Source organism: Mixophyes fleayi, chromosome 3 (genome assembly GCF_038048845.1).
Source record: "Mixophyes fleayi isolate aMixFle1 chromosome 3, aMixFle1.hap1, whole genome shotgun sequence".
Taxonomy (NCBI): Eukaryota; Metazoa; Chordata; class Amphibia; order Anura; family Limnodynastidae; genus Mixophyes; species Mixophyes fleayi.
The window spans coordinates 2,117,643-2,130,033 of NC_134404.1; the positions used below are offsets into that span (position 1 = coordinate 2,117,643).

The 12,391-nt window shown below is 46.9% G+C and overlaps 1 protein-coding gene across 3 annotated transcripts in view; it reads right to left on the minus strand.

Moving 5' to 3' along the window:
- GCKR (glucokinase regulator) overlaps nucleotides 1-9,455 on the minus strand; it is a 56,071-nt gene extending 46,616 nt beyond the window's left edge. The window contains exons 1-5 of one of the 3 annotated variants that reach the window (XM_075201022.1): nucleotides 9,291-9,455; nucleotides 6,548-6,623; nucleotides 5,891-6,046; nucleotides 5,627-5,695; nucleotides 5,444-5,512 (exon numbers count right to left, since the gene is read on the minus strand). In XM_075201022.1, the coding sequence (XP_075057123.1) occupies nucleotides 5,444-5,512; nucleotides 5,627-5,695; nucleotides 5,891-6,046; nucleotides 6,548-6,607 (354 nt within the window). In that variant the 5' untranslated portion in view covers nucleotides 6,608-6,623; nucleotides 9,291-9,455. Of the gene's footprint in view, nucleotides 1-5,443; nucleotides 5,513-5,626; nucleotides 5,696-5,890; nucleotides 6,047-6,547; nucleotides 6,624-9,035; nucleotides 9,214-9,278 lie in introns of those variants that run through there. The other 2 variants (XM_075201021.1, XM_075201023.1) reach the window with 2 other exon arrangements.
- Between the last annotated feature and the right edge of the window lie 2,936 nt (nucleotides 9,456-12,391).

Below are 12,391 nucleotides of genomic sequence, written 5' to 3' on the forward strand. Positions count from 1 at the left end.
TGGGGAGAGAAGTAGTCCAACCCCACCTCCTTGTCTGCCTTCAGGTCTGGAGGTGTGGGTGAGATGGAGGCCACCATGTGAAAGTGCTGCAGGTGAGGCAGTGTCTGATTGCATGAGCCATGTTTCTGTTATTGCCAGAAGGTTGAGGTTTTTTGAGAGGAAGAGATCATGAACGGAGGTAAGTTTGTTACAAACAGATCGTGCATTCCAAAGGGCACATTTAAAGGACTTGGGAAGAGAGGGGAGACAGGTGATGTGTTTGAGGTTTGCTATAGAACGGTAGTGTTCTGATGTATGTGTGTGTGAGGAGTGTGGGGGACCTGGGTTAGGTGATATATCACCAGCTAATAGAAGCAGAGTGAGCGAAAGATAGGCAAGGGGATTGTAAGATGTGTGGCCTTTTATTTTCTGGCGACAGGTGGAGGCTGTACTTGTTAGAGATAATAAATAGGACAACAGTTCATGGGTGTTAAATAGAGGTGAGTGGAGTAATGCAGGTGCAATATGAACAAATTTGTGTGTTGGTGGAGGGGTGAAAGATGACACAGTCCTAAAGATCATGCCATGAAATGAGACTAAGAAAAGCAATTTGTGAAACATTGTGAAAAAAGGGGTAAAAGCAAGGATATTTTAAGAATTACCTCTTAGCAGTATTCCATATAAATAGACAAGTAGTGCAGAAATAGGCTGTGGCAGATGTTGCTTATTGCTGGGAGTTAAATCAAGTCAAATGTAGTCCAATGTTTGTCCAACTGTGTTGTCTAACTGTGCATTTTCGTCCACTTTGTGAGAAAATCCCACTTAGTGCAGAAATCACACACGTCTAACCCCACATACGTCTCCCCATAGAATGAAACTAAGATGTATTCAGGTATTGCTTATATATGCCTGTCCAATGGGGTACTTTTAGCTGGCCATAATGGAGTGTTTTGTTTTAACTAAAGGGCCTAATCATTCAGGGTTTGCATTATAATACATTTTTGCATTTTCAAAACAGGACGCCAACTTTCCAGAAGCCAGCGAGAGGATAACAAAGTTGCAAGAGAGAAGAGCAAGAACAGGTAAGAGACAATGGCACAATCTGTCTAAATTTGAATGCTGGAGAATACACCTGAACATTCATATTCAGGAGTGTTCCTATACACCTATATATTCGCCGGGGGGGGGGCGCTGCGGCCGTATTAGCCTAGGGCGGCCAGAACCCTTAATCAGGCCCTGCTCGTATATACTGTCATGTCTTTTTCTGCAATCTGTGAGTCCCCAAAGCATTACTCCCTCTCACCTGTGCTAATGACATGTATTACCCCATCTCATTGTGACCTGTGTATGTATCTGGCGCTACAGAATCTGTGGCACCTTATAAATAAATAAATAATAATAATAATAATAATAATAATAATAATAATAATATATTAGATGGGATGGTGCTGGGATAGTGGTGGTGAATTAGATGGGATGGTGCTGGGATAGTGGTGGTGCATCAGATGGGATGGTGCTGGGATAGTGGTGGTGCATTAGACGGGATGGTGCTGGGATAGTGGTGGTGCATTAGATGGGATGGTGCTGGGATAGTGGTGGTGAATTAGATGGGATGGTGCTGGGATAGTGGTGGTGCATCAGATGGGATGGTGCTGGGATAGTGGTGGTGAATCAGATAAGATGGTGCTGGGATAGTGGTGGTGAATTAGATGGGATGGTGCTGGGATAGTGGTGGTGCATCAGATGGGATGGTGCTGGGATAGTGGTGGTGAATTAGATGGGATGGTGCTGGGATAGTGGTGGTGCATTAGATGGGATGGTGCTGGGGTAGTGGTGGTGAATCAGATGGGATGGTGCTGGGATAGTGGTGGTGCATTAGACGGGATGGTGCTGGGATAGTGGTGGTGAATTAGATGGGATGGTGCTGGGGTAGTGGTGGTGAATTAGACGGGATGGTGCTGGGATAGTGGTGGTGTATAGACGGGATGGTGCTGGGATAGTGGTGGTGCATTAGATGGGATGGTGCTGGGATAGTGGTGGTGAATCAGATGGGATGGTGCTGGGGTAGTGGTGGTGAATTAGATGGGATGGTGCTGGGATAGTGGTGGTGCATTAGATGGGAAGGTGCTGGGATAGTGGTGGTGCATCAGATGGGATGGTGCTGGGATAGTGGTGGTGCATTAGATGGGATGGTGCTGGGATAGTGGTGGTGAATTAGATGAGATGGTGCTGGGATAGTGGTGGTGAATTAGATGGGATGGTGCTGGGATAGTGGTGGTGCATCAGATGGGATGGTGCTGGGATAGTGGTGGTGAATTAGATGGGATGGTGCTGGGATAGTGGTGGTGCATTAGACGGGATGGTGCTGGGATAGTGGTGGTGAATTAGATGGGATGGTGCTGGGGTAGTGGTGGTGAATTAGACGGGATGGTGCTGGGATAGTGGTGGTGTATAGACGGGATGGTGCTGGGATAGTGGTGGTGCATTAGATGGGGTGGAGCTGGGATAGTGGTGGTGAATCAGATGGGATGGTGCTGGGGTAGTGGTGGTGAATCAGATGGGATGGTGCTGGGGTAGTGGTGGTGAAGCAGATGGGATGGTGCTGGGATAGTGGTGGTGCATTAGATGGGATGGTGCTGGGATAGTGGTGGTGAATTAGATGGGATGGTGCTGGAATAGTGGTGGTGAATCAGATGAGATGGTGCTGGGATAGTGGTGGTGCATTAGATGGGATGGTGCTGGGGTAGTGGTGGTGAATCAGATGGGATGGTGCTGGGATAGTGGTGGTGAATTAGATGGGATGGTGCTGGGATAGTGGTGGTGAATCAGATGGGATGGTGCTGGGATAGTGGTGGTGAATCAGATGGGATGGTGCTGGGATAGTGGTGGTGCATTAGATGGGATGGTGCTGGGATAGTGGTGGTGCATTAGATGGGATGGTGCTGGAATAGTGGTGGTGAATCAGATGAGATGGTGCTGGGATAGTGGTGGTGCATTAGATGGGATGGTGCTGGGATAGTGGTGGTGAATTAGATGGGATGGTGCTGGAATAGTGGTGGTGAATCAGATGAGATGGTGCTGGGATAGTGGTGGTGCATTAGATGGGATGGTGCTGGGGTAGTGGTGGTGAATCAGATGGGATGGTGCTGGGGTAGTGGTGGTGCATTAGATGGGATGGTGCTGGGATAGTGGTGGTGAATTAGATGGGATGGTGCTGGGGTAGTGGTGGTGAATCAGATGGGATGGTGCTGGGATAGTGGTGGTGAATTAGATGGGATGGTGCTGGGGTAGTGGTGGTGAATTAGATGGGATGGTGCTGGGGTAGTGGTGGTGAATCAGATGGGATGGTGCTGGGATAGTGGTGGTGAATTAGATGGGATGGTGCTGGGGTAGTGGTGGTGAATCAGATGGGATGGTGCTGGGATAGTGGTGGTGCATTAGATGGGATGGTGCTGGGATAGTGGTGAGGAATTAGAGGGCCCTCTTACCTCTTTGTCTGTATTACCCAGTATTGTTTTATTACTGTGTTTGTCCAAAATTGTAAAGCATTACGGAATTTACTGGCGCTATATAAATAAATGTTGATGATCATTAAATGGTGATGGGACAGTGCTGTGAAAAGTGGTGAGCACTGAGATGGGAAAAGTGATTAGAAATGAGATAGTTTGTTTTGAAAAGAAGTGAAAACTGAAATAGAAAATAGGTGGGAAAGTGCTGGGAGCTGCGTTTTGACAGTGCTGGATTACGTGCTGGTTACTTAGTTGAGATAGTGTTGGGATATGGATGGGAACTGAGATGGAAAAGTGGGAGAGGTGAAAGGAGAATTGAGGTGGACAGTTCCGGATAATGATGATAGCTGAGGTAGGCAGTGCTCGGAATAGTGATGGTTACTGAAATAGAAAATTTGTGGGACATGATATGAGAAAGTCATGGGGACTCAGTTTTGACAGTGCTGGGAAAAGGATGGAAAATAAGATGGAAAAGTGGTGGAAAGTCCGGACAGTGGTGGGAATGTGGTTTTTGGACACTTATAAGGAGGAATAGATAGCTCTATTTAGCAGGTTCCAGCATTCATATATAGCCACAAATTCTTCAGATCACCTTGGGCATTGCTCAGGAGTTTACGATGGAGATACAAGACACAGCAGCTTTTGTTCATCTAAGAACTTTCAGAGCATTTCTCATGGGCTATTTCATGCATATAAAAATAGAACACATTTCTGCGGATAGCTCAGTTCACACTGGTTAATGCTGTGTTGAAGATTTCACAATGTAGCATGTCCCATTATGGATGGGATAGCGCATGTTAGCACACATTATTCCATTTCTTAAATTATAAGAAAAAGGCAGATATAACACATCAAAAATGCACATATGTTTTATGACATTTTAATGCATTTTGCAGACTCCTGGGTGTGAACATCACATATAATTACTAGAGCCGCTGGAAGGAGGGGATCCTACAGAGGTCAGAGGTCCTGGCTAAATGTGAGTACTCGGACCATCCTAAGTTGAGTGACTTGTGGGGTTCCCAGGTTGGGACTCCACCAAATATTATAATTAGGGGGTTTGACACAGGGGTTATTTGACATTGAAAATCTTTTTAAAATGCAGATGATGAGATCAGCAACTAACAAGGGGCTAAAACTGTCAATGTTTCGACTGACTTGGATGTGAGGAGACCGCTGGCTTCTCAAGCTGTTTTTATTATTATTATTATTAATTTTTATTTATAGGGCGCCACAAGGTGTCCGTGGCGCCGTACAGGGACAAAACGAATTACAATACAATGGGAGACAGCACAGTACAGTAAACAGTAAGCACAGTAACTCAGTAAGCTCAATGCACAGCTAGAGAGGGTGGGGAAAGGGGGAGGGAGGATCGGCAAACAACGGAGCCCAAGAAGGAGGGTGCGGAAGACAGGGAGACCCCCAGAGGGGACGGGGGGAGGAGGGTCGTCGAGGAGGAGGGCAAAGTAGCCGGAGAGCAGAGTTAGAAGTGGTGGAAACAGGAGGACAGATGGCCCTGCTCAGAGGAGCGTACAATCTAAGGGAAGGGGTGGACAGACAGAGAGACGCAGGGGAGAGAGGGAGAATAGGGGGACAGGGGCGGGGAAGGGGAAAGAAGGAGGAGAGGCAGCAGAAATGGTAGGGAGTTAAGTGGGAGACTGAAAGGCTTTAAGAAAAAGGTGGGTTTTTAAAGCCCGTTTAAAACTGGACAGATTAGGGGAAGTTCTGATGGAGGGAGGGAGCTTGTTCCAGTGGAGGGGGGCAGCGCGGGCGAAGTCTTGGATACGCGCATGGGAGGAGGTGATCAGGGGGGAAGAGAGGCGACGGTCAGAGTCAGAACGGAGAGGGCGGGATGGAGTGTGAATAGAGAGGAGGGTGGAGATGTAGGGCGCAGTGGAGTTGGCGAGGGCCTTGTATGTGAGTGTTTTCATTGAATCTGTGGTAGAAGGACTTACCGCGAGGAGTAGGGCCAGTCGTCCAGATGTGCCGCATCCGCTCAGCACAATCAGACCATGGTCCGGGCTCTGGAGGACGTACAACATGGGGCATTGTTCAGTATCTTATCATTGTATATTTATCTTTATTCTATTTCTCTTTCTCCCTTAGTAAATGTGATGTCCACACTGCACAGAGTTTACCTCTATTATATCCTGCACCCTCTTAGCGATGTCCTCTACCGTCTTCAAGATGGACTCACTGTACAGTCTCTGTGGGAGATAGGGTTAATGTTGGTGTAAAAGTCGAGATATATCTATTCTACTTTTTATTTAATAAAAATACTCATTGTTCCTGTATTCAAATATGTCTGGTATTGTTTTGTTAGTATATTAATATTTCTAATATTAAATATTTTCTACATTAAATTGGTCCTATGGAACTGTCCTTCCCTCACCAACTCTCACCTGATAATTGATAATCGTCTCATCTTCCTCCTGAAATATCTCGGCGTCGCAGTCCCGTAGAAGCTGGACCAGCTGGTTGGGGTCAGCCTTATCTAGTTCCCTGGTGATGGGATTGGACTTCTCACTGATTGGTAGAGATTCCTCATAACCGGCCAGCTGGACACAAAGAGGTACATGAGGCATGAGGTCTTTGAGGCACAATCCCTGTAGTCTCTTTATCTATTTGTGTGTGCAGACTGGAGTGGGGATTTCCGCCACTAGTCCACTGTGGAGCAGCACAGTGGCCTAGTGGTTAGCACTTCTGCCTCACAGCACTGGGGTCATGAGTTCAATTCCCGACCATGGCCTTATCTGTGAGAAGTTTGTATGTTCTCCCCATGTTTGGTGGGTTTCCTTCGGGTGCTCTGGTTTCCTCCCACACTCCAAAAACATACTGGTAGGGTAATTGGCTGCTTTTAAAATTGACTCTTGTCTCTCCCTTTCTGTCTGTCTGTGTGTGAGTGTATATATTAGGGAATTTAGACTGTAAGCTCCAATGGGGCAGGGACTGATGTGAATGAGTTATAAATGATGATGATGATGATACTATAAGTTGCTGTTATTTCAGTTATAATGCCATCTAATGAATGCTATTTATAAATGAGAATTTATATTTACCTCCCACTTTCCAGGGTCTGGAGTTTCAATAACATGTCTGTATTTGCGGTTTCCTCTCATGGTTGGTGCTTTGTACCTGGATATTAATAATTAATATTATATTATAATAATAAATATGATATTTTGTGACTTCCCTCCTCTAGCATCAGCCTCAGCCCACTACAATCTTGTAACATATCAATCATCTCTTTCCTCATATATCTTATATGTGTCCCTGTCTCAGGTGCTAGATGTGCTCTCAGCCAACTCTCTCCGTCCTCTGGTTTAGTTGTAGAAGCTGAGAGTCAGTTATTGGGGTTAGAAACTTTTGGACAAACCCACTATTCAGTAGTTGCCGTCACTATTCAGCCATTTGTTAAGGCTCCTCTTCAGTGCCGTAACTAGACATTTTGGTGCCCTGGGCGAGACTGGGCATCGGCGCCCCCCATCTAAGTGGGAGTGGCATTTGACAAGTGGGTGTGGCCAACCTAATGTGGGTGTGGCTAGCACTTTACTGAAAGAATTTGTATATTATAATATATATATATATATATATATATATATATATATATATATATGGTAATAATTGGTAGATGTTTTTCTATAAATAACGTGGTTTACTAGAGTCCCACTTTCCAACTGGGCGGGGGTGATGGAGGCCAGGTGGCTGCCATTGGGAGCTGTCTGTCACTGGCTCTTGTAATGGGACGGGGGTTGGGGGTGCAGCTATGAGACCCCCTCATACAATAACTCTGGACAGCTGTGAGGGGCAGCTAGGATTCTTCTCATACCGGCCAGCCAGCTCCTGTGACAGCTCAGCAACACCTGGGGACAGCCAGTAACAGCCCTGTAGGGCTAGAGGGGGACACTATCTCACTTCAAGGATTAGCCCAAGGGGGCATAGCGCTTGTATTAGACCAATTGACTAATATCTCTGACGGTATTGACATGTGTTTGCCTCTGGCTGTTTGTCTGGAGTCTGCTCTATATTATATCTTCCATAATGTCCCAATTATCAGTCACACCAGGGTTCTCTTACATGTTTAAAACTTATGTCCTGATTACAGTATTCTGCAATTAGAAAGTGAGTAGGAAGAAGGGGACAGATCTTTATGTTCAGGGTGAAATAGGTAATTTTTATAGATTGTAACTACACAGGACAAACACTATGACCAGGGTCCCTCCAAATACTACATACTTAACAAAGCAAAATGTACACTAAAATGTAATAAACCTAACTCTTGTTTTCAGCCCTGTAGGGCTAGAGGGGGACACTATCTCACTTCAAGGATTAGCCCAAGGAGGCGCAGCCGCCCGATACGTGCCTTCATGCCCAGAGGAATCGCCGCTCTAATTCAGCTTTCCTACAAGCAACAATCCATTCCCGGCAATGCAGTGGAACGCATGTGCGTTCCAACAACAGGAAGTTCGGCATTTGGAACGCAAATGCGTTCCAAATGCCGAACTTCCTGCTTTCACATGCGTTCCACTGCATTGCCGGGAATGGATTGATGCTTGTAGGAAAGCTGAATTAGAGCGGCGATTCCTCTGGGCATGAAGGCACGTATCGGGCGGCTGCGCCTCCTTGGGCTTGCGCCCGGGGCGGTCGCACCGCCTGCACCGCCGTCGTTACGGCTCTGCTCCTCTTGTGGTTGGGACCCTGCTGTCCAAAAGCAGTTAAAGACGTTATGTTTCTGATAAGAAGATTTGTATGGGGTATGATATTGTATTAAGCTACAACAGAAGATTAAAAGTTAATGGGACACCTCAAAGGAGCAGAGTTGAGGTTACCCGATCAGTTTCAAACCACAGGGAACGTCATGGACCTCTGTAGCCCTTCAGTGCTGACTGCTGCTCCTTGTGTTCTCAGAAGGGGTAGAGATGTCTATGGCTGGTGGTCTCCATCTCACATGGATTACCTACTATCAAGGGCTGTTGGCTCAGACTAGATAACGTATTTAAACCATTTATAATTACAATGGAGCATTCCAATAAACATGGTCTATATGCAGCCATCAGAGACTACTATTGAGACTTGTTCTAGAGAATCTTCATGTCCGTCCTCACATTATCTATACATGTTCTCTGCTTCACATCATCTCTCTCGCTATTTATCATATATCACAAAGTATTACTAAAATGTACAACATGTATCTTCTGCCACAAAACATGCCCACTAGTCCTCAACTTATTTCTAAACCATCCCACTTATTTATCAAACAGCATAAATCTTATCCCTCTCTATTGTCTCAGTGCAGTGTCCTTGCTCTCTACCCCAGATATGGTCACATAACATCCTGATCGTCTCTCAGTTGTCCAGCCCTCTACTCCCAGAAGTAGTTAGTTACAGTCATGACCACATCTCTCAGTTGTCTCATTCCTATCCCATCTCCCTACTCCCATAAACAGTCACTTTACATCATCAGCCCTGTCTGTCTCTCAGGTGTCTTGGTTCTGTATCCCATCTCCCTACTCCCATAAACAGTCACTTTACATCCTTAGTTCTTACCGTCTCCCTCCAATGTCTCAGTGCCGTATCCCAGCGCTCTATTCCCAGAACAGTCACATGATATTCTAACCATGTCTCTCAGTTGTCTCAGTCCTGTATCCTATCTCCCTACTCCTATAAACAGTCACATTACATCAAGAGCGCTGACTGTCTCAGTGCAGTATTTCAGCTCTCTACACTCAGAAATAGTCACTAAATATCTCTCCCTTGTGTCTCAGTCCAGTGTCCAAGCTTTATACTCACAGAAATAGTCACCTAATAATCGTCTCTCTCCAATGTCTCAGAGCCAGATCCCAGCACTCTAATCACAAAAATAGTCACATGAAATCCCAATCGTCTCTCTACAACGTTTCAGTTCGTTTTCAACTCTACAAACTGTTGTGTTCTCATTGTTATCAGATCAATGTTGTAATGATTAAACTTTCTGGTTAAACTTCAAGTGTTCTCTGCCTCTGTCTGTGCAGAAATATATCCTGAAAAACATCTCCTCCCCCACAGGACAACAGACACTGCAGCAAAGTAGGAGATCTATAGGTCTGTCTGTCCCCATATATACATTACTGGAGAGGAAGGGTGTTAGAAGTTTAGTTATGATTCTGTACAACACTGAGAATTTGCAAAGAAAACAGCAAATCAGGCTGTTAAGTTTGCAGCATTTTCTGCCATAAATTATCTGACACTATAATTCATAAATCACACGGCAAATTATAAATTAATGATATTACTTCAACCATTATTAAATCGCTGATCTCCAACATCACACAACACCTCCGATGGCATCAACCAGGTCTATAACCCTCCATTGTGTAGCTCAATCTGGGCTCTCGATTCAGGAACTGGAGCCCAAGTGCTCAGAGCAGAAGTATAATGCAGGTTTATTAGGGAAACAGTGTTCCTAATTTGGGTAATGGGGACAGGGGTAGGTTTGCAGCCCTGTGTACCCTGATGAAGGGAGTCTGAGACCTTCCTAAACAGAAACAGTAATAACGTGTAGTCGGGTATTAGGTGCATATAGGGATGGGAAGTAGTTATATGAGAAGACAAAGGATGGTGTGAGTATAAGCAGAACAGACTATGAAAAAACACATGGATTATGTAAAAAATTAATGTACAAAACCTTCAGATTTCACTTAAAGTGATGTATTGCTGATTATATATAAATATAACTATATCATACTACTTGAACCATAAGAACAGAGCTGCAAGGACGCTATCTGTCTCTATGCCCATAACATTATTATAAATCATAGATATACTATATACTGTATATACATGAGACAGGATTCCAAACCTCAGAACCGCCAGATAACGGATTAGTTTGCTCTAATCTGTGGTCACAGGAAGTACAGCAGGTAAGTAGGCATCAATGCAGGGTCTTAAAACAGTGATGTTCATTTGGTCAAGGGATTCTCACAAGGACTGGTACCTCTGTGGGGGTCACTACCCCGGTTATCAACCAGGGCGGCTCCCCTCTTACCCACTGAAGGTACTCACCTGATCCCGAGGGACTGCTATGGAAGGTGGTACTCTCTCCGGCTGAAATGGTTCCATCCCCATCCTTCGTGGCGTTCGCTTCCCTCCTCCTGTAGACAAGTCAAAAGAGAGAGATGTACCCCCGATCAGGGCCAGATTAAGGGAATGGAGGCCCCTGGGCTAAGGGGGCCTCCTGTCCCCCGTGAGGCCCCCCCTGTGAGACCCCCACCCAGCGGTTGGAATGGCAGGGCTACACTTGCCAGAAAAGCACCGCCGGGTCTGACGGTTCCAACCTGTCAGTGCACTGCCGGAACTCAGGTGAACCACTCCCTTCCCCATGAGACACGGATTGCCCTGGACCTGTTAGGCTAACCTGCCGGAACTAAGAACAGGCACCAAAATGGAACTGCTGGGTACTCCCCCGGAACTCACAAGGGCTGTGTTGCAATGCCAGCGAGGAACCCCAACCATTATCGCTGGCACCTATGGGTATGAAGGGGACTTACCGGGCGGGAGGACTACTGTGTGGCTTCTTCCTCTGGCGTGGTGCTTTGCCCGTTCTCCTTGCACCTTCCAGGCCTAGCGTGCGGCCAGAGAACCAAACACCAGAGCCTCTCTCCAACGGGACACTGACGTCCTGATCCTGGAGAGAAAACACAGCCCAAACCCCCAACCTGCGTAAGCACACACCAATGCAGTACACAATGCCCACAACAATACAGTACACAATGCGCACAACAATACAGAACCAATGCACACTATACCTTCCTACTCTGCATGGAGCCTGCTGCGTACCCTGACCAAAGATGGGCTTAGTGGCCTGCCCTACCTAGGGGCCTACCTGGCTGAGTGCCTTGTGCCCTGCCTGTGGGGTCAAACCCCATACCTGGTGGTGGCCTAATGCCCCAATCTAACTAAGGGCCTTGTGCCCCCTACCTAGCTCTAGGCCTAACACCTTGACTGACTAAGGGCCTTGTGCCCTACGGTGGGGCTGAGCCCCTTACCTATCCAGTGGGCCTAAAGCAGAATAATAGCCTACAGTGGCCACCGCTAACTGCGGCTCAGGCCTAATGCCTGGTATGCGGCTCGGGCCTTGTGCCCGGGAAAAGATAGCAGTTTACAGAGGGTCTAGAGTGTGGGCACGGGCTCAGGAGAGGTGGTGCCCCAGGGTACTTACCTGTTCCAGGGATACTTCTGGCTACCTCTGCGTACGTCCTCTTCTGGCCTTCCAGGGACGGCTGCCGGGACTCCTCTCCCCTTCTCTCCACCACCGGGTCTTCGATAAACAGAGTAGCTCTCAGCCCTGACAAGGGCTCTCTGTCTCTGCTGCCGGCCGGTCTTCTGTCTTCCTCCGCAGCGGTCCCACAAGGTCTGCGCTCCTCCGTCTCCGCCGTCGACTGACCTTCCGGTTGCCGACGCGGGCGTCTTCAATAGACGCCAGCGTGTTGACGCCTGATGACGTCATCACGCTCACGCCGCGAGCCCAGATTGGCTTGCGGCGACGCCACTGTTTGGTCGGGCAGGGATCGCTGATTGGCTCCCTGACCCAGCGACTGTTCCCACACCTCCTGACCACTTATAATGGATCAGGACTGCTGGGTAGCGGGCAGTGTGTTGCAATAGAGATGCTGGAATCAAGACAGGACAGACAGGGAACAGATTAGAGTGTAAGCTCTTATCTGTTGGTTACAGGATACAGCAGGCAATAGGCGTCAGGCAGAATCTTCAAGCAGTGATGTTTATTTGCTTAAGGAGTTCTTACAAGTACTATTACACACTAGTTGGAGATACTAATGATCTCCAGAAGTACAGAAGGAATAATTCAGCTCTTTATATATTGTTTCTGACACAAATGTTGGCAGGGGGTATCCCAGCCCATTGAT